General features: G+C 33.0%; 1 protein-coding gene across 1 annotated transcript in view; it reads left to right on the top strand.

The window, feature by feature from the left end:
* LOC145693298 (clavesin-2-like) overlaps window positions 1-22167 on the top strand; it is a 73396-nt gene that overhangs the window by 4836 nt on the left and 46393 nt on the right. Inside the window, exons 3-4 of the mRNA XM_081769157.1 lie at window positions 6905-6996; window positions 12411-12561. Coding sequence (XP_081625283.1) covers window positions 6905-6996; window positions 12411-12561 — 243 coding nt within the window. The remainder of the gene's footprint in view (window positions 1-6904; window positions 6997-12410; window positions 12562-22167) is intronic.

Below are 22167 nucleotides of genomic sequence, written 5' to 3'. Positions count from 1 at the left end.
AAACACAAAGAAAATGTAGACAAAAGAATTTAAAATAAATTACTTTGAGTTCTACAATATTATTAAGGTGCATAATAATTTGTGTTTCATATCTGAGCACGAACAACGTAGAATGAAAATTAGAAATTAGTGTCGTTTTAAGCAACATACAATATGATGAGATCCCGTAAAAATCAATTTCCGTAAAGTCGAGAGTTTCAAACGTGCTTTAAACTTTCTCATCTTACATTTGGATAAAATATACGGCCTATTTTTTATTCAATACGATAATATATGCATCTGTGGATGTACAGTATAATGTTATATGTTTGGTTACGCCCTTTTCCTTTATTCTTAAGTAGTCTGACGCTGGTTTATTACTTTCATTCCACGTACTCAAAGACGGTTTTCAAGCAAAAGAAAATTACGAAAAAATCTGGACTTTGGTTTGATGTTTTTATGTATTGACCAACATAAAACATACTTCAGCTTATTGAGGTTAAGATTGAATTGCTTAAACATGTTAGGTTACATTTAGTGAATTTGTGCCATGCAAACAAAATTTAATAATTATTTCTAGATTTTATACAATATAGTTTTGGTAAATTCTTTATATTACTAGCGTTTAGAGACGACCTTTTACAAAAAAATATTTTTCCAATTGTCAGAAAATTCTGTTTTCGAATTTTCATTTTTCGGTTTTTCGAAAAAATTCGTTTTTCTAATTTTTCATTTTTCGAACAACTTTTCGTTATTCGTTTTTGAACAATTTTTAATTTTTCCTCTTTTGAAAAATTTTCTCTTTTTTGTTTTCCGTTTTTCGAATAATTTTTCGTTTTTCGATTTTTTCCTTTTTCGAAAAAAAAATTCGCTTTTCGTTTTGCGTCTTCGAAAAATTCATTTCTCGGTATGGTATTTCCCGAAAGAAAGTGGTCATCCCTACTAGCGTTTAATGGAAAAGGTCCAAGGGTGAGACACATACAAATTGATAAATCTTATTAAGCTAAACAAACTGATATACTTGAGTGTATAAGCTCATCATCAAGAAAATGGAGGAAAATGAATTTCTTTGTAAACTTAAAATATAAGGGTGTGTGTGAGACCCATGCCGCTTATTAAGGTGAAGCTGGCACTGAAATACACCGTCATTAAGCTCTTTATTATCACACTACCAGGATGACGGTAAATAATATTATGGATAATAGATGTAAACTGAAATTGTTATTAACTTTTAAATTGTAATTCTTTTGTAAGTACCGTAAACACAAGACATATGGACATTGAAATTTTTCAGTAAAGAAATTTGAATTTCAACACCTGGCGTAAATCACATGAGGCTAATATTGTTCAGTATCAGTATTAGAAAATCAACTTTGTGTTTATGTTTTGTTTTTGGTTACAACAATCAAAGAAATATAAATTTTTCGTGAGACATTCAACTTCAAACTTCTGTCCTAAAAATTTGGCATCCAATCGTCCCATTTGTCAGCTGATAGATTACATCAAGTCAAACAAGATAGCGTGTTTGGGGATAAATTATTCTCATGACATAGTAAAATACACTGTCAACTAGCAGATCCTACATTGTCTTTTCCCAGGAGCACAACCACGGGGAGGTCCATCGGGTCTGGTTCCCCCCGAAAACTTCTAACCCAACATGATTAATGTATCTTGAAAATTTGATCTTACACTTCGTCTGTACTCTTTCTCCTATAAACACGATCGAGTTCTATTTTTTTTTTTCTGAAAATATAGATAGAAGTACTTTACTATTGCTTGTCGTCCTTTCGGGTGCAGAATAACTTAATACCCGTTCAATACCATACCTAGGTATAGAGGTAGTAGGTTGTAGTATTAAACTCCCTTCCCCAAAACTTGGAGCACTCCTAACAAAAATTTATGGGTGTGCGCTTGTCTTTTTCTAACGGTGACATACATTTATTTACCAACACATTATAAATAAATTTACATGTTGTATTTATACGAAATTATGGGGTAGAAAATATGGTATTCCTATATCTGTATTTTATTCAGGTTGCAATATACTTAACTATTTAAGGGGAAAACAATGGGGAAAATTACAAAGTTACCTTTCCAAAACTTGTTGTATAGAAGTGCGCAATTGTATGGAAAACTGGTCATCTATACAGGATGATATGAAAGTATTGGAACAAATTTCGGGAACTGATTCCCGACACCGAAACCAGCAAAAAAGTCCTGTGGAACGTAGGGATTACTTGCCAAGTTATAGGGAATCGCTACGTTCTTTTGGGGAATCCCTCGCACACATCATGCGGAGGTTTGAAACATAAATTTTCAATCGAACAGATGTGACTTTGAGTGTCATGTTCTAAACCACACTCTCTGCTTTGCGTTGGTTTTGAATTACAGCCCTCTGAAGTTCATTTTCCTACGCTTTCGGCACCTTATATTGCCGAAACTATCCCTCACTGACCAAAGTTCCATAGAACTTTTTTTTGCTGGTTTCGGTATCAGGAATCAGCTCCCGAAGTTTGTTCAAGTAGTTTCTTACCATCCTGTATTTGTTTAAACGACTGATTTTTCGAAATTATACTAGAAAAATTTAATATTCTAAGTTGAAATAAAAGTTAAGTATTTAGCTTCATTTAGCTATTTTCGATTAAGAATAACAATAGGTTTTTAAACATAGAAATGCGATATAAATTTAAAGAAAAAAAATACTTGATTCACGAATTTTTATCAATGCCGTTCTGAATATTGAGTACGCTGTTCCTTACTTATGTCCAAAAGTTCCTAAATTTAAAATTCATTCCAAACATTTTGTTTTGAGTGGATTCTGAGTCCATATTCCACATTTTACTGAGAATTGTAGATCCAATTCATGTCTTACTTCCCTTGTTTTCGATTCTTTAGTTCTCACTCTTACTGAGATGTTTATAGGATAATAGAGATTAGGCCTCAACTAAGAATCGAATCTGATACCATTTGCACCAAGTTTGAGAGTAGTATCTATTCAACTATCAATCATGAATATTCTGAAATACGGGTCGTTCTGAAATAAAAATTGAATATTAATAAATGCTCAATATGAAGTTGTAAGATTATTGTGCACTAAGTTAAAAGACAAAAACTTGAACAATCAGAATAAAATACATTGGAAACATAGATTATTCTAAAATTGGCATATTAAATATGTCAAACAAAATTTTCCACTCTACTACAATTTACTTAATCTACTGCAAATAGCAAGTTCAAACATTGTTTTTAGTTCGGTGTTGCCAATCTAATTCTAGTTTATGTTACTGCAAATTAAACGATTCTAAAGAAGCTAAGCAATTTGTATAGCAAGATATTCGAAGAACGAATTGAAAAACTGTAAAAGGAAAGAAAGAAAGAAAAAAGATAATTGAAGAATTGTGTGAAAATATAAGAATGTAAGCAAAATCGCACGAAAAGTTGCACTTTGAAGATTTAGCTATATTAAATAAAAAAGGAGAAAACTGAAATATGTTCGTAAGTGATTTACGCAACATTAAAAGTTATACAAATACGTTGGAATAAAAGTATGCATAATATTACATAAGTTTATTATTTATATTTCTACTGTGTTAAAATTTTTGAACATCCGAGTGAGGAGCAGCAAATACTTTTTCGGATTAAAGGCAGAAAATATTAAATCTGATCTTGCTAAAATAAACCATCTATGTGGTGTTGAAATGTGTTGATATAAAGGAATAGAATAAAAATCAACTCAATAAGTTTGTGTGTACACATAGAATGGCAGCAAAACTATTTTCTAATGTAACTTTCGTAAAAGTTATTTTATTTTGAAACAGTGTCGTGTATATTTTTTTTAAGACTTTCGAATCATTCCCTCAAATTGATGAGTCAAAAGTAGAGGAATAATTGATTTCTCATTAAATATATATATATATATATATATATATATATATATATATATATATATATATATTGTGCATTAAATTTCGTTAGTCATAATTTTATCAAATACAGAGTACTTTTCATTTGTGGTTTAAGGATTTTCAATATTCTTTTAGGGAAGTTAATTAAACATAAGTTGGTGAAATCGCCTCATCTCTCTCTCTCTCTCTGTATATACAGGGTGTTTAAAAACAACCCCGACAACGTTTGGGAGGTGATTCCTGACACCAAGGTAAAACAAAAAAGTATAGACAAACTTGGGTGCACAAATGCTTCCTTTCGGAGTTACAGGCTGTCGAAAACTTGAAAAAAAAATGAACTTTAAGGGCCCATAGCTCCAAAACTATGGGACCTACCGTAGTCGGTTCAAGACTTCACTTAGAAACTAGTATGTGCGCTATCCAAATATCCATGTTTCAGAATCCTGCGCTACTTCCGCAACAATTTTATAGAGGTAGTTGGTGAGTAATTCAAGTTATATGCCCGTAGGTAAACTGCGCCCAGGTGAGTAATTCAAGTTATATGCCCATAGCATCGGAGCTATGGGCCTTTTTTTCATGTGTTCGGGAGCCTATAACTCCGAAAGGAAGCATTTGTGCACCCAGTTCGCCCTATACTTTTTGTCTTATCTTGGTGTCAGAAATCCCCTTCCAAACGTTGTCGGTATTGTTTTCAAACACATTTTATATATATAGTAAACTACGTATTTCGAAAACGTGACCAACGCCTCTGGAATTTAGCTTTGGAAGGATCATGTACTTTGGAAAAACGATCAAAATTCACAGGCCCAACGGAAAGACGATCGAAGTCCTCAGTTCCATAGTCCCACTGATACAATGCAAAGACGAGTTGAGTTTTCGTGTCTGTTGTGTGTTTTCATGTTTGTGCGCGTAACATTGGTATACGTTGGTTTTGTCACTTGACTCCTGTTCTGCTAGCGTGCTGTGCTTTGCAATGGACAACGCTAGTTTTGATGAACAGTCTGCACCAAAAGCTGAGCCCATGGGAATAAAAGAAAATGATATAGGGGAGTTTTGGATGCATCTAAACGAATTCGAGCCATGCGTCACATCACTGGAGAAGTTTGATGATGAAATCCGGATGAAGGTTTCTCCATATTGTGGCATTACTGCAAGCAAGCTGTATCAACACTGTTACTAAACTTGCACATATTCTTCGATTTCTACCCAGAGTAGAATAAGAACTACACAATATTCCGATTTTTTCATCTTCTGGTCCACAAAACGAAATGGTTTCGGAGCATTCAGAGTACATTTCCAGTACATTTCATACTTAGAATGTGACAAAAACATGGGCATAGTAAATACCCGATCCAAATGTGAAACACCTAATGACTGGTGTGAGATCATTGAACACGCACGAAAAAAGAGAGAAAAAACAACCTTTCATTGTGTTAGACTGTAAGCCGGAATTTTTCGGCAATGGACAGCATTTCTTGGCAAGAGATACAAGAAAAAATGCCTTTCGCACAAAGGACAATCTCACAATTCCTTGTGAAGTGGATGGGTACACTGGTTCACCTTCGAAAGTCATACTTTGGTCCGTATGAAGCATACGAAATCATAGAAGCCTCTCAACTTCGAGAACCCAAAGTAGATCTATTGCCTCCAATAAAGCAGGGACAGCCGATTGGAATTTCCTGTGCAAAATTTGAAGACTTGCAATTCTTGAAGCAATTCTGTGGCCCAGAAGTGCACCAGTATTCAGTTCACTGAGAATACGCAAAAGTGAAGTGGGCGAAGACAGTGAGTAAGTTTCAGTAAAGACACCCCTACAAAGAAGATACAAGGTGAAATATCTCTCTATGCATGTATTGTTTATTCAAGAAAGTTTCTGTATTTTAGATCTGAAACAGTATTTTTTTAAAAAATTGTAATAATTAATAATTGTAATCTAAATGACTGTAGAAGTCAATAAAAATATGTATTACTTAAGAACAGAAAAACAGAGGTATCGAGAACAAACTGAAAATGGTCCTTAGACTTTTAAATCTCTTTTTATCGCAAAGTTTAAAAATGGACTTCGATCGTTGTTCCTCTGTGGAGAACTCACACCGTGTAAAAAAAAATAAAAAAAAACTTTTAACTATTTTTGGGGCAGAAATTGCCAATATGTGCTACTTTTGAGGCTTTTCAATATAACTCCTACTTTGAAATATATTTGAGAGTAATTTCCATCGAAAAGAAGGATGATGACAACACTTTTATGAAGCACGACTTGTGTTTTGTTGAAGGCTTAACAATAATCAAAATGGTTATTGTTGAAATCAATCAAAAGTAATTTTGAGAAAATTTCTCTCTTAAAAAAAATGGCTCGCTTCTGAGTTTATGGCACTGTTACTCCAGTTAATTTATACCACGTTTTACAATTTTGTACAGCAGCACATAATATACTGCTACATAGGTTCTGTACTAGGATATCGTCAAAGAAGTTTTTTTCTAAAATATTTATAGAGTTCGAAACAAATTCTATAACTCAGGTATAAACATATATGTATATCTTTATTTGCGTATATAGTTTCGGATATATCATGCATCTGATTGAATTTAATTGATTATTGGATTCTTAAATGGTATTGTGTTGCTATTTGTTTCGTTTATTGAAGCTTAGCATCTCTAAAATACAGATCCATATATGAGATATGGATCTGTAGTTTGAGGTGAAATCCGTACCACCGTAATAAGTTTAAGTACATTCTAATATTCTTAAACTGGGAATCAAATCTGAGATCACGTGGATGAAAATTTTATTGTAAATGGTTCAAAGAGTACTTTTTATTTGTTATTGAACCAAACAAAATATATACTATTGCTTCTTAGAGTTATGAGAAAATAAAATAAATTTAGTCACTACAAATTCAACATTATACATTTCAAATACAATAGACCTATGGAAGTGTTTCTTATTGATTACTATACATTTTAAATTACTTCAATTAGTTTATCATTGAAAATTACTAAATATTTTGTGTCTGTTTCAGGTATTAAAAATCTCAAAGCCAGAACAGACGACGTATTTTATTTGTCATTTTTAAGAGCAAAGAAATATGATCACGAGAAAGCATTCAAATTGGTATGTATTTGATTTACAAAGTTAATTTTAATACAGAACATGTCGTAAGACTATATTGATCTCACACAAAAGTGTTTGATTATAAGTTTTACTGTCTTCTTCACAATCTTTTCTTTTCATTTAAAAAAAAAAGACTTAAAGTTCGTATCAGTAGAGTAAGTATGCACAATTTTGCATCATCCTCCATTTTGCAGTACTCGGGAAATAAAATAACACAAACTTGTGGAAATTGCAAATAAGTTATAGTTTTCATTGCTGATAAATGAGGAGAGGTATTCCGTTATACCAAGCAATATTTTCCTTCAGATGAAATATAACAAGTAGTGTCATTTTTCTGTCATGTTAGGACCTGAAAAGCAGCTAATTATTTTACCAGATGTTTATAACAATATTTTAGAGTCTATTAAATCATCTGCAGGTAAATTAAAGGAGGAATAACAAGGAGTAATGGTATATTGAAGATTACTGAGACATAGTTGAAAGCCAGTTTCAGGCTTAATTTCGTTTTGTCTTCTAGCCCCAGATAGGGGCATCTTTTGAGATTTCGCTTAAAAGGGGTAAGAGTTTCAGTTCTTTTATTAGTACATTACTACAAAACTGATTAAAAATATTTTTCAAACTCGAGGGGGGAGATCATTTGTGTCTTCTGCAAATGACATACGTTCCCGTTACTAATAAAAGTAAAAGCAGGCAAAAAGCTCTTCCGCATGTAACGTTGTGAAAGATAACACGTACATTGGATCTTTTTTTGTGGGACCCCTGTACATATTTAAAATTATTATTACGACATTTTACAGTTCTGCTACGTGATGTAGTCTGTGGAAGAAGTCAGTGGTGATCATTGAATGCTCAATTAGTCAGACTTCAAATAATTCTTGTATTTTTATTGTATCTTCATAACTATAGCATTTAAGAGTTTTAAGAGGTGAAGGTGACAGACAGGCCAATGAGAAAGACAGAAATTTATGTTAGAGAATCTGTTCTTTTCTCAATTGGTCTGTCACGTAGATTAGGTTCTGTTTCTATTAGGTCTACATTATTTATTTCATTAACTGTAAAAATTCTCTTTTATGCTTATTGTTCATTGTGTATTTCATGAGGGTTACTTGTGATCAGTTTATCTTCTGCAGCAATATTTTGTTTACATTAGCTAATTTAAATATGTTTAGTTGTATTCATTTAATAGTAATGTGTAATAAAAAATGTATGATGTATAAAATGTCCAATTGATCACACATGTATAGATCTCCCAGAGTTTCAGATTAAGAAGTAATCCTATTTAAATTTACAATAAAAAGTAACATCGTATGAAAGTTTACAGTATAGTAATAGTTATGAATTTACTTTTTGAAGAAATATCAGAATTAATTAAATAATTGGTGTGAGTAATAGAGAGGAGTTTATTCCTGTTAGTTGAGTATAAAAGCGATAGTTTTTAAATATCGCATGAATGGTATTAACTTATGTGTTATACAAAAATCAAGACATTTGCAATTTTGAACAATTTTTGAGAGGGACAGAAAATATAACCCGGGACTGCTCGGGTTAAACCGACACGTCTGGAAACCATTCTACACATATAATAAATCCATAACTAGTTGTGTTAGACATATAAAACATAAAATAGCCTATATAGTAAAATCAGTAACAGAAAGATAATGTTGCGAAACTAGATAAGCCTATGTTACGCAAAACAAAGAAAGGTAACTCAAGCCAAAATTACGAAATTTTTAAAAGCAGAAAAGTAACAACATACATATAGCTGTTCATGGTAGAATAGGCTTGTAAAATAACCCAGTCTATTATATATATATATAGTGTGAAATTGAGCATACAATTATTTTGTAATATTGTTCAATCATGGCAACATCTTATGTTTCACTTTCATTTGTTGAAAACGAATCGCTTTCATAACTATCGTTTGATGTGATATGATTTGATGTGTCGTTAGACGTTTCGTAACATATTAATGTAAAGTAACTCAATAACACATCTATAGTTATTTTAATTTGTATTTCTCATTTACTATATGTTTTCGTTTATAATGTAATAAAGTAGCTAATTCAAGAGACAAGAGATGAGAAGTTGTAACACCTTGCATATAGTTGCAACCGCATACTGGGTAGGCATTTCAGCCAATTACTTTATTCGAAAGTATGTAAACAAATTTTAAAACTTTACGCAAATTTTAAAATTTTATTTCAGGAACATAGTAGGTACTATTGAGGTAAAAAATACTTTTTAGGGTGAGCCATTTTTTTTTATTTTAGTGGATCACAAAGATACTGAAGAGCATCTAAATTTTTAGAAAATGAGTCTGAAAGTATCTAAAAAGTGTTATTAAATGAACTGAAAGTTATTTTCGATATATTTATTATGGTGCAGAATTTCAGTTGCCCTGATAGTCAAAATTTCATAATCTGCGCACTCATTTTCTGGTCTATAACTAAAGATTCAATAACTGATCATTTTTATTTTGCTGGAGCACTTGTTTATTTGCTTACTTGATATATACTGTACGTATATGTAAAAATACATTGTTAAGCAGCCGATTGCATCTACTATTGCATGTCTTCCTTTAACGCTGACACACACATATATTTAACAGTGATACGCGTACTCCTAATAGAGACTTACTGCTTGTAATATATTGCAAAAAAATCATATACTGTATTAATAATAAATTTAGTATATGCATAATTTCTATGGTACATCAAATAATAATTGATATAGAATTTGACGATATCCAATTATAATTTGCTTAAAGAATAACTGATTATGCAGATATATAATATACAGGAAGTTCTGGGAATAAACTGACAAAATTCACATACGTATTCAGAACATCAATACAAGGGGAAAGAAGTTTATCTGCGACTTCGGTCGAAAACACCTAATTACGGAGAGGGGAAGATAATTAGTAGAATTGGTAGTAGAATCGAATAACAGTTTAGGCATCCCGACTAAATTACAGGGAACTTTTTTCTTGTATTGATGTTCTCAATTCGTATTCGTAATTTGTAGATTGTTTATTTACTGCAGCCACCCAACTACTTATTCCACTAATTATCTTAGAATGACTACATCTCTGTATTTAGTCATTTTCAAACTTGCAGATTATTTTAAAAAAATATGTTGAGGTCCTGAACATGTATGGGAAGTTTGTCGGTTTATTCCCGAAAAGCAATATATGCGGTTTATACTATTTCTAACCGTAGTTATTTAGAAAAACAAAGCATATTACTCTTTATTATTACTTTCATTCAGACAAGACAGTATAAAATTGTTCAATATCCTCGAGTTATTATGTCTACACACACACTAAAATAAACCTTTTATGATGAACGAAATAAATAAATCACTGATACTTATAATAAGTTAATTAGCTTTTTATTCTTTAGTACCATCTATGGTATGAATGAACTCGAGAAATAATACTCTCAAGTATGTACGTTTGGAATAAGTAAATTATACTAATAAATTAATATATCAAATATAATATATCAATTAATTTAATAATTAGTGGTATGAAAGCAGTTTTATCAATTTTTGTTTAAGAGCATCAATTGCCGTTTCAGTGATCTATATATTGGTTATCGCATGTACAAAATTATTTCTTGTTACTCATCTATGTGAAGAAATTGTATGCTCCTTCCCAAAAGTTTCTGCAGCAGTGATGTTAAAAATAGACTTACATTTAATATTCGAAGTTAAAATTATTAAAATAATCACTTACGAGAAAATCTGTAATAATAATTGGAAATATTTTAACAACGCTAGTATATGAGATAAATTAGAATAACATAAAATAATCTACAATATATGAGATAAATTAGAATAACATAAAATAATCTACAATATATGAGATAAATTATTATAGAATAACATAAAATAATCTACAATTCAAACACATTCATCAAATTTCTCTTCTTATTTAATTGATAAAAGACCATGTTTTCGTACGTGGATAATATGTGATGAAATGTCTGTGCATAGCATATTTTCATTGTAGTAAGCAGATATGTGCAGGGAAATAACTACATATTGTTATCAAAAAAGATGAATGGTTTTCACTCTCAAGAGTAGCTCTGATGAAACTTGGTATAGAGGTATAAAAATCGTGGTGATAGCAAGTGGAATATTATACTATTTCTTGTGGTGCATTGCTCAGTTCCGTGAGAAAGGGTAGAGGCATAAACCTGACGGATTCATGTCTTCAAAATGGATCACCGATGTTCAATTATGTTAATTTCTAGAGAGTTGATGGACCAGGAAAGATGTTCAACTTCATCTCGTTGTTTCTCAATCTACGCATCAATAACTACTCTTGTGTTAAAGAGAGCATTCTCATTCTGAAATGTGACATCATCACCTGGAAACATTTTGATTATAGGACGCATATTATCCTCTAAAATGATCACATAATCATCGAAAGTGGTGCAGTCGGTAAGCGTCAGCATAGGATCCACTCAAAACTGAGACCACATAAACACGGACCATAGTAAAAAAATGAAGTAAACGATGAGTTCGTGGATCATCTTACAAGTTTTCCAATCATCGGTGGTCCATGTTAAATATTTGAGACACCATTAACGTCGTGCTAAAACGTTGTAATTCGTTATCAGCGGTTTCGCCTGAGCAACTCTAGTTCATATCTCCATGTCATGCAAGTTGCAGTGGACTGTGCTGACACAAGATATGGGTAATGCTGCTCGAGTTCTTCCGTCAGTTGCACCGCAATCACACGATCGTTCTCAGTAACAACCCGATTTAATGTGACATCGGCAGAATCGGTCACAGAGACTTTTCTTCCGACTACTGTTCTTCTTCGCAGATGTAGTTTTGCTATATGTTTTGTAGGCCGGATCCTTTGCAACACATCCAACGCACTTACCACTTTCATCATGCTCGCCCCGAGCGCCTACAGTTTACCCTCTTTGGAAATCAGAGAGGTTGCTCATTTTATATTATCAATGTCTGCTAACTTCACTGAACACTACTATTCTATTGATCCTCACATGATACGGAGAGTTTGTCCTAACACACCACGACCAACAACCCGGTGCTGCATTAGGTGCCTGGTCATTGTTAATCCAATCATCTGACATGTTCCCAATTCCATTTATGACCTTGATGACCATCTACACTTATATATCACGCTGAAATATATTTAATAGATTGATTCATCATAAATTTATTATTTATTACGAGTTTGCTCCCTCTTCTTCCGAGCGATTAGCACATATGCTTTCTGTGATTAAGGTGATTCACTAAATTCTACGTCCTCGTGTAACAAGACTTATCTTGAAAATTGCGTAAGAAATATCTTATAGAGTGAATTGCATTGTAATATAAAATAAGATTTCCAATTATTATACATTTAGAAATAATAATAATAATATTTATTTTTACAGATAAAGAAGTATTATGAAGTTAAGTACAAGTATCCAGAACTGTTTAATTCTATGCTTCCTTCAGTAGCCGAAGAGGAATATGCAAAACAATGTCTTTGCATACTTCCTGAGAAGGATAAAGAAAATAGAACTATCTCCATAGTAAGACTAGGTAAAGTGTTTTTTTTTTTTAAATTTTAATTAATATTATCCTTTAAAATTTATTACAAGCAGTGCATTTACTAATGTTGAATTGAGTAAATACAATGGAGAAAAAATCATTTACTGATTTAGAATATATCAATGATAAAGGCTCGATTATTCAAGGTCTAATTATTTGAAGTAAGTCATCTATAAATAATACAAATATATTTATATGTAAATACTATATATCACGATAGTATGCAAAGGATCGAGCAAAAGTTTAAGACATCATAATAGGAGATCTTAAATTAGCGGTTAAATATAATTTTAATTTATTCGAACCACGACTGATTAAATATATCAATAATGACGTAAATACCAATCTTAAGATCTTGAAACTCCATACCTGCATTTGTAAGTAGTAAGTAACTAACCACCAGCGTACCAGTCCTTCGCAGACTTGAGCCTGCTCTAATGCAATTTGTTATCGAGTGGTATGACTACATCCTAACTACCGACGAACATATGGTTAGTTCGTTACGCCGCTCTGCCTTTAACATGCATATTGGGAACTTTCTACACCATGAGTGACCGCCATGTCATTTATTTATGACTCCCCAGTTTGCCTCACAACGCTAGGTGGACACCAAACACTGAATTTCCCCGCTGGGGATCGAACCCGGGACCACTCTATAACACTAGACTATTGATCTCACCAATTGCTAGTACTACTGCCACATTTTCGTCTAGTATAAACTTTGGATAACCTATTTAATAGAATAAATACAAAGTTGACCCACGTATATAGTGATAAAATTGTTGCCAGAAGTTCCTTTCGTTGGAATATAAAGGCAGTTGGAAATGTTTCAAATAGCCCTCGTACGAACTATACAGAAAAGCACATTTTTCTGAAGCTAAAAATCACAAGTTTCCTAGATCCTATTACAGTGTATCTCTGTTAATGTTGAATCATTTTCTTACCTTAAAAGGGTATTACTTACAAACGTTTAACAGGATGTTTTTAAAGTCCAGCCGGATTTAAAGCCTCATAAATTTCAAACATAGAGTTACATTAAGATGAAATAACTTGCTAAATGGACCTGATAATTACATTTTTAATAATATAATTGACAACATTGTGACAACATTTCAAGAAGAACAAGCAGCCAGTTTATTGCAAGATGGAAACATTCGGGAAAAGGCATAATGTGTTATGTTTTGCTGTACTTAGATCAATTTGTATTTTGCAATGAGCATGAAATTTTTAAAGAAAGTTCCACAGGAATTAGAAATGTGATATTCATTCTTCACACGAAAGAGACAGTCCCAAGAAAAATGTGTGGCGTGTCTTTGTGTTTTAACCTTCATATACCAGATTTTTTTTTAAGACGGCATTATTACGGGAAATGTGCATTTGCAAATATTACAAACATTTATAATTCAAGGATTAAGCATGTTCTACATAACATTCCTTATATTCGAAACAAAAAGCATGCGTTCACTTCACTCTTCAAGTGTGATGTTGACGAAGAATTTCGTAAAAGGTGTATTGTTTGCAAAGTACCTATTTCTTGGTTGTCAAAATGTCTAAATTTATTGTTCTTCACCTTTTTGCTTTGTGTGTGTGTGTGTCTGTCTGTCTCTCTCTCTCTCTCTCTCTCTCTCTGTGTGTGTGTAGAATGGTTTCTAAAAAAGAAGCATGTTTTGGAAATTGCAGAAATGTAGACAAGAGAAGCACACCTATTATGACATTAAATAGCTGTATATCACTGTCAGAATTTTGTGTTCAAAGAATATTTTTAATGTTATACGTATTTCACTTTGAATCAACTCTGTTGAAATCCATGACACTATGAGTCCCAATGATATTTTGAAAACATCCTTACTCTATTTACTGATTTTATTCCATGTTGTAAGTAGCTCATTTGCCAATTTGACAATGTTGGAACCAAATATTTACCTGTGGTTAGAAAATTGTCCTATGCATGTTCAATTACATTAGATTGGGAAATTTTGAAGACTGAGTGAGCTAAGACACTATTTTCAGAAAATGTCTAGAAGTCTCTCCTTTCTTTGTGATTAATATAGGATATTATCTTGTCAGTGCCAGGAGACTTATGCCATCCTATCAACTATACGTCTTGATTGTGGCAAGATCTTATATGATTCCATTGTCTTTTCCCTTGTTCATATTTCTATCTAGTAAGCACAGCCTTTCATTCTTTCTAATTGATGTTTATTCCTATACTCTTAGTAATACAGTAACCTCATCTCTAGACATGTGAACTAAGATTTAGAATTTACTCTTAATCATTCTTTTTCCTATGATGAATTTCATAAATCATTTGAGACATTTTATTTTTCACTTCTTCTCTCGCCCCCTCATGCCAATTAGTGCTGAATTTGAACTTGAACTGTATCGGAATTATGACTATTATTCCCAGTGTTCCCAAAAACTATGGATTTAGGGCTGAACTTGGGCTTAAAAGGCATCGAAATTGAAACTGTTCATCTCAGAAACGCCGAAAACTATGGATTCAACACTACTAATGGTCATTTCTGATCGTTTTTACATTTCATCCTCTCTCACTTTCTCCTTGGTGTCCCACGAGGTCCTACCTCGTAGTAATCTCTTTCGGAATATAAGTAATATGTGCGTTTGAGTTCGGTTGAAATTGCTCCAGGCGTTCGAGAGCTATGCTAGAGCATACATATATCCTTAAATTTAATAAGACTAATTGAAATATAAGAAAATCATTTATTTTATTAAAAGATAAATTAACCAATCAACAGAAGATATCATCCAAGAAGTCACTAACAAAACTAAAGTTTCTCTTCACCTTCAATGAACCTTAAAGAAAATATTAACTTGTATTAATTGTAAAGCATAAAGTAGTGAACAGAGAAACATTCATATCACATGCTAATAAATATTTCAAATACTGAATTAATTGTTAATGATGTAGAGATTTTATGATTGTACTACTGATAGACAATTATCACTTTGCTTATTTAGAGTTTGAGAATTGTATAAACCTTTACATTTTATCAAAGATATTATCTGCAGGAGCATTATATTTTTGGGTATAATAGTTTCAGAAAACAGTATATTTTTCCTGTAATATTGCAGAAGAGTTCTTCGCTATTTTCGTACAAGCATTGTAAATTTGCTGCGAAACAAGCTAAATCTACTCTCAAACAATGAAATATTGGAAACAGAGAGGGATTGCAATTTATGCTACAAAAATAATTTATTATAGTGTTAGGTAGTGGTGTCGTTCCAATTGTTTAATTATCGTTTCTATAATTAGCACAGCAAATTGGCTTACTAGTAATATTAATACTATATAATTGTATTGTCATGTATTTGCATATGATTATTTATTCCAATGATACTAATAATAATTGTATTATTATAAATTTGTATACGATTATTTATTCTAATAATACTAGTAGTAGTGACTAGCATCAACTCACGCAACATCTTTATAGCGATATTTTGTAATTGATTTTCAAAATTAGGATTAGAGAATTTTTTGTGGTAAATAATAGATCGAGAAGATATAGAGACAATTTTAACGACCGGTTCGGACGAACTGGTGTGAGGCGGTTAAATTATACTTACAGTTTCAGAGTGAAATACTTGAAAAACTTTCCGTTCTACTGTGGTATATTCGTATTAAATTTATGACCACTATTTGCAGTTTCATTTTTTTTAACTTATTGTTAATTTTTTAATGCAATATTCAATATTACAATTTTAGTTTGGACTTATGGAACATTGGTTATAAGTTGCACCAAAAATTTGGCGTTCATGGCGTTCATGGCCGAAGTTGTGGCTTGGAGTTTAAAGATTTATTCAACAAACAGATCGAATTATGGGATGAACATTTTTAAAGATGTAGGAATTTTTGTCTTGAATAATGCAAGGCTGACTACATAAAGAAGTTGCAAACAATATAGTCGAGGATGGCCAGTAGGATGCTGCCTCACTGCAAGCACAAAAGGTTTCTGTGCTTTCATTTTTGCGGAAAGAAATTATTTGAAAGTGTTGAACAATTACAAGTGTTTTGTGAACTTACAAAATGAAAACAAAAATAAAACAACTTAACGTTTGGTTCTTTAGAATCTCACAGAACATGCTGTAACAACTAAACACAAGTGTAAATGAAATAAGCATTACTGCTGTGCAGTACTTCTTATTGAAAAAAGCAGACGAATAACTGCTCAAGAAACTAGTACCAATATGGATATTGATACCCGGCAAGTTCACGAGATACTACACAAAACCAGGCTTCAGCTAAATTTGTACCTCTGTCTGTTGGAATCAGAGAAAAAAAAAATGCACAGATCCAACAATTCACAGTGTAACAAATTGAAACTTTGTGTCTTGCTGGGAGATAGAAAGTATTCTTTACTAATTCACACACTCTGATTACGAAAATGAAATCAGAAATGTTCCATCAGTACCAATGTTCCTGGATAAGATATGTCACATATACCACTTAGCCTATATTGCAGACAGCGTTACATTGTAATTTATTAAAAAAAAAAAAAAAAAAAAAAAAAACTAAGTAGCAACGTATCCGATACGTGAAAAAGACTCGATTGCAGTAGAAGGAAGATATAGATGGATAAAGTACAGATCATGTACAAAACATGAGGAAAAACGAACAAAACAGGAAAGCTACAGAACAGCGTGAAATGTACTTAAAAGCTAGAAACTTTTCCTGGAAACTTTCCGTTTGTGGGTGAATGGTGAAACTTCTTGTAGGAGAGTCCGGCAGTAATCTGCCAAAAGGGTAATCTTCCCTTATATCATCTTCCCCTGGGGCAAATATCTTGGTGAAATCGCTCACCATGTTCACCACTGAATCTCCGAGATTAGAAGGGAGATGATTCATGTAAATGAGAATGTAGGAAATGTATTTTGAGGGACATGTTGCACCCCATAGGTTTGTAACAAACCAGCATGTGTCCTATCAGTTCTCCGTAGTTTTCAGACTTGGCATTATCCAAGAAATTGTTGCACACATCTTTGACGGCAAGCCAAGATGCCTTTTCAGTATTTGTCAGCAACTCTTCAAAGCTACTGTCTTTTATCAGCTCACGAATCTGTGACCCAATGAAAATATATGCTGCAATAAATTCGAACATTAGAAATTGAAAACTTCCACCATCTTTGTCCTTTGCTTTCACAATATTTTTCATGAAGCCCAATTTCAGATGTAACGGCATTAACAGTACATTGTCTTTGTCAACAAAGTGTTCATGCGCCACATTTTTTCATCAGAGTTGAAGCTTTCTCTATTAGGTCAATGTTTGACTATGTAATGTAGTCTTTCTTTGCTCTGCTGCCCCAGTGACAGAAAAACAGCAATATTTTGTGTAACCAGTTTGCATTCCCAGTAGAAGCCCAGAACTTTGAGATCACCACAGACTTTCCATTTTTAATTCGAAGGGCCAATATAGTTTAGAAGTAGTCTTATGTTGTAGATTTCTTTTAACTGAACGGAATGGACCACTAGTATCAAAAGTTTATCGTTACAGTTATGCAAGAGCACAGTTTTGAGGAATCTGTGAATAGGGGTCATTCGTCTGGATAGTGAAATTAATCCAAATTCTGCAAATAGCCCATTTATGTCTTTACAATACACCAGGTTCTCACTCATTGGAAACAAAGGTAACAAGACCAAGTTGTAGTTTACAGAATAATATCTTAGTGTTTGGTTGTAGCAAGCTTTTTTCTTGAAGATAAGAACGAAGTAATTCTGCTTTCCTTTTTGAAAGATTTGGATCATTCACAAGATTTAGATCATTGTTACAAGATCATTAAATTCTGCTTGTAACAATGGCTGTGGTTGGAACTATGATGTAGAGGGCACGTACTCAGGAACTTCGTAATCTGTTTGCTTGTCACTAGCATCGTCTGTTTGATCTTTAAATGTCCATGTGGCTGGTGGTTTTGGAACTGGAAGAGAATCAGTCCGAAACTGGGCGGATTGCTGATTCGAAATTTGGATATGAAACTCTTTGTTTTGATTTACTTATAATTTCTTTCACTTTTGTTAAACAAAAGTAGCAATCTGTTATGTGATCTTTCGCTTTCCTCCAAAACTGTGGTACTGTTTAATTTAAAGATTGAACCTTGGTTGAGTATAGTGGTTAGTATCTTATTACTCAAGTTAACAGCTAAATGATAAATTGGTAGTATACGAAAGAAGAGAAATTCAATGTATATGTTTATTACAAGAGATTTCTATATCATCTATTACAAATGTGCAGACGTGATATTATCAAATACCAAATATTAAGTGAGCTCAAAGGTCTGCAAATATTACAATATTAATTCATTAACAAATGATGAATTTAGCTTTAAGAGCTGTTATACTTGAGGCCATAGCAGGAGACTGCCTGAAGAAATTACTTCTTCCAAGAGACTTGAATTATTCAAAAGGTATTTAACTTACACACAACGTTAGGAGGTCTCTCTCTCAGCTCGATGTTGACCATCATCGTCGAAGCTTCAAAGACGGAGTAGCGAAGACAAAGAATGATGAAGATTGAGAAGATAAATAGTTCCAAAATTTTAAGCTTTTATACTGGTCTGAGAGAGTGACAAACAACTTGTACGTAAGCAGTCCTTGTTACTTATTTTTGTTGTGGGTTTTTTCTTTGAAAGTTGTTTGTCTTATGACGTCTAACGTTATGTTCTTCCGTATAGCACTGATGAAATGTTCTTAATTGTACTCTCATATACAAAAGTTTCGTTTTTAATATTTCAATAAATTAATAAACATGACATAGCCTCTTCTGCTATGATTGTTCTCTTATTTGTATGCAGAGGCATCAAATTTAAAAAGAGAGCAAAAATTTTTTAATATTTCAGTAAATAGTACGAAGTAGCGAGTGTTCACTGTATATAGTTATTGTAACTTGAAACAGAGACACTGATATTGGGTGGATTTAGTATCACTTTCACTTTTGTGAATCACTACACAAGTGTTTGTAAACATAGTAGCGTGGTGGTTTACTGTGTCATGAAACCAAGTTCATTGTCATAGAGAAAGTTAACCTTGACAGTGTAGATACAGCAAGTGGGTCAAAGGAGAAGGAACGTCTTCCTTGAATGATGAACTGCGATGAGCGATGACGTGAGAAGATGGAGCATCTTATGAGACGAAACCATGGGCAGGAGTGTACTGATTCATATGGGTGCGCATTCCACAGAATCACACTGATCTGGATCAGGCAGGGGCGACGTAACAGGGAGCATCCTTTTTGAGAGGCCAGCTCTTCGTGGGATGACTGCACTGAACATCATGTCGGATGACGGAAACCCTGGCTGCGAACTGATGTCATAAGATGTCAATACTGCCGCTGGTCATCTGCAAGTCTATTTTGGGCACTAGTAACCAAAATAGTGATGCTTGAGAGCGAAGATGAACACAAGATGTAACACAAACGATAGTCAAAGACGATAGTTTGTGGCGTCTTGTTGTGAATATAATAAGTGATACACATGGTGTGGGGTGGGAAAGTGAACTGGGGTCCATCAGGGAAGACTGGATCACTGGAGGTGACTGGTTCGTGTCCATGCTGAGTCCACTTCGATGAGGCATCTGCTGGAGAACCACTGAAAACACCTTCTGGAAACTGGAACGTTGACTGCATGGGATGCTGCTGATGACAATTGAAGAATCAGGAATGCTGTGTTGACTGCTGTCTGCGGTTAAACTTGACTGAATGTCCATGTGATGAAGACATCTGTGATCTCTGGAGACGAGATCATCCAGGAGGCTGAAGTCAGCTGAATGCCGCTGATGACGACATGATGGCGTGGTACCGTGTAGGATGAGGAGAGATGAGAGAGAGATTAATATCTAATATCAAAATTATATATATAAACGGGAAGAAATGGTATATAGGGTGGGAAGAAACGCGAATTTTAATGGGATAATGGAAAATGGGTTTGTGTTTTCTTACACATATACATATATTCAACATATCCCATAGTGGCTGGCTTAAAAATAATAAACTACGTACACTTCTTAGAGAGATTTTGATAGAAGTATGTAGAGAACAGGAAATGCTTTTTTTTTTTCGAAATATAGAAGTAACAGAATTGAAGTGACTTATGACTGATTTGAAACCTTTTTTTTCGGTTATAAAGAAAGAAAAGGAAGAAGAAAATTATGGATAAATTAAATTCTGAAATTCTGAATTATGGGCTGTTGAAAATTTTAATATTTAAGTAAATTTTGGAAATTCGTAAGAGATTTGAACACTATTATTGTGTTCCGAAGTAAGCACTGAAATATTGTAAGAAAAGAAAGTAATACCTTTCAAAGTTCTTTGTGTCAAGAATATTGTATAAATCCTTGAGCGAAATTCGTTTTCAACTTAACACCCATAAACTTGCCAGTCAAACTCTGTTGCCTGAGTATTAGCGAGTGTGAATCAGACGCAGAGAGGGAGTGAGTACTATCTCGATATTCGGGTGGTATTAATTAACAGAATGAAGAGGGGAAGGGAAAGAATAGGTGGGTGGGTGACATATATATTAACTTAATCCAAAGTAAATAAAATTGAAATAGCTATCTATTAACAGATATATATATTATCTATATACAAATATAATGCATATTCTAATAAGTATACACTAAATATCAAAGAAATTATGGTTAACTATCATGCTTGAAAGAAATTATGCTAAATATTAAAGCAACTACTATATATATATATATATTTATTTATTTATTTTAAATTCTCTCATCTCTACCTGAAGGAAATGTAAAACATTTCTATGATAAAGAAAGCAATTACTTTGTATATATATATAAGAACTATTCGTAGTAAATGAGAAATATCTCTAATATATAGATATGATATTATTTTGGAGCATTGGTAGCCATATATTTACGATATTTGGCCTGAAAGGCAGGATCTGGTGATGTGTCTGGGATGTAGATCTTTAAACGATCTATTGCTACGGGCTGTAGTGTGCCATTGATGTCTATGATATATTCATTATTGTGATATGATTTGGCTTTAACTGTATGTGGGCCAGTATATAACTCAGACATTGATGGCGATTTACCCTTTTTCGTGTATAGTTTCTTTACCATCACCTGACTACCTAAAGGATAATCTCGGGGCTTAGTTTGCGCTTTCGATTTCAATTGTTGAAATACTCTATTCCTATGAAATTGGACCAAGGATCTAAGTTCATCTATTTGCAACAATCTATTATCTTGATCCATTTTCTGTGAAGGAATTTGTAAGATATTGTCTATTGGAAACCTAAATTGTTGCCCATAAAGTAACGTAAATGGAGCTGTGCCTGATTGTGTCAGTGGCGTATTATTACAGACGCTTACTGCTTGTGTTACGTATTGGGACCAGGATGAATGATTTAATTTTGAAAGAAAGCGAATAGCCGATTGAATTTTTGAAATTGTTGCTTCAACAGAGCCTATTGAGCGATGTGATGCTGGTAATGCATATTTGGCTTGAATATTGAGGGATTTGAAAAATTCTTGTACTTTGATAGCAGTGTGGTTTGGAGCCTTATCCATATGTATAACTTTTGGTGTGCCATATCGCAAAATGATATTGTCATAAATAAATTGTA

Source organism: Thermobia domestica, chromosome 8 (assembly GCF_964235325.1).
Source record: "Thermobia domestica chromosome 8, izTheDome1.hap1.1, whole genome shotgun sequence".
Lineage (NCBI taxonomy): Eukaryota > Metazoa > Arthropoda > Insecta > Zygentoma > Lepismatidae > Thermobia > Thermobia domestica.
Note: the sequence above shows the minus strand (reverse complement) of the source record. Positions and strands in the feature narration are given on the sequence as shown.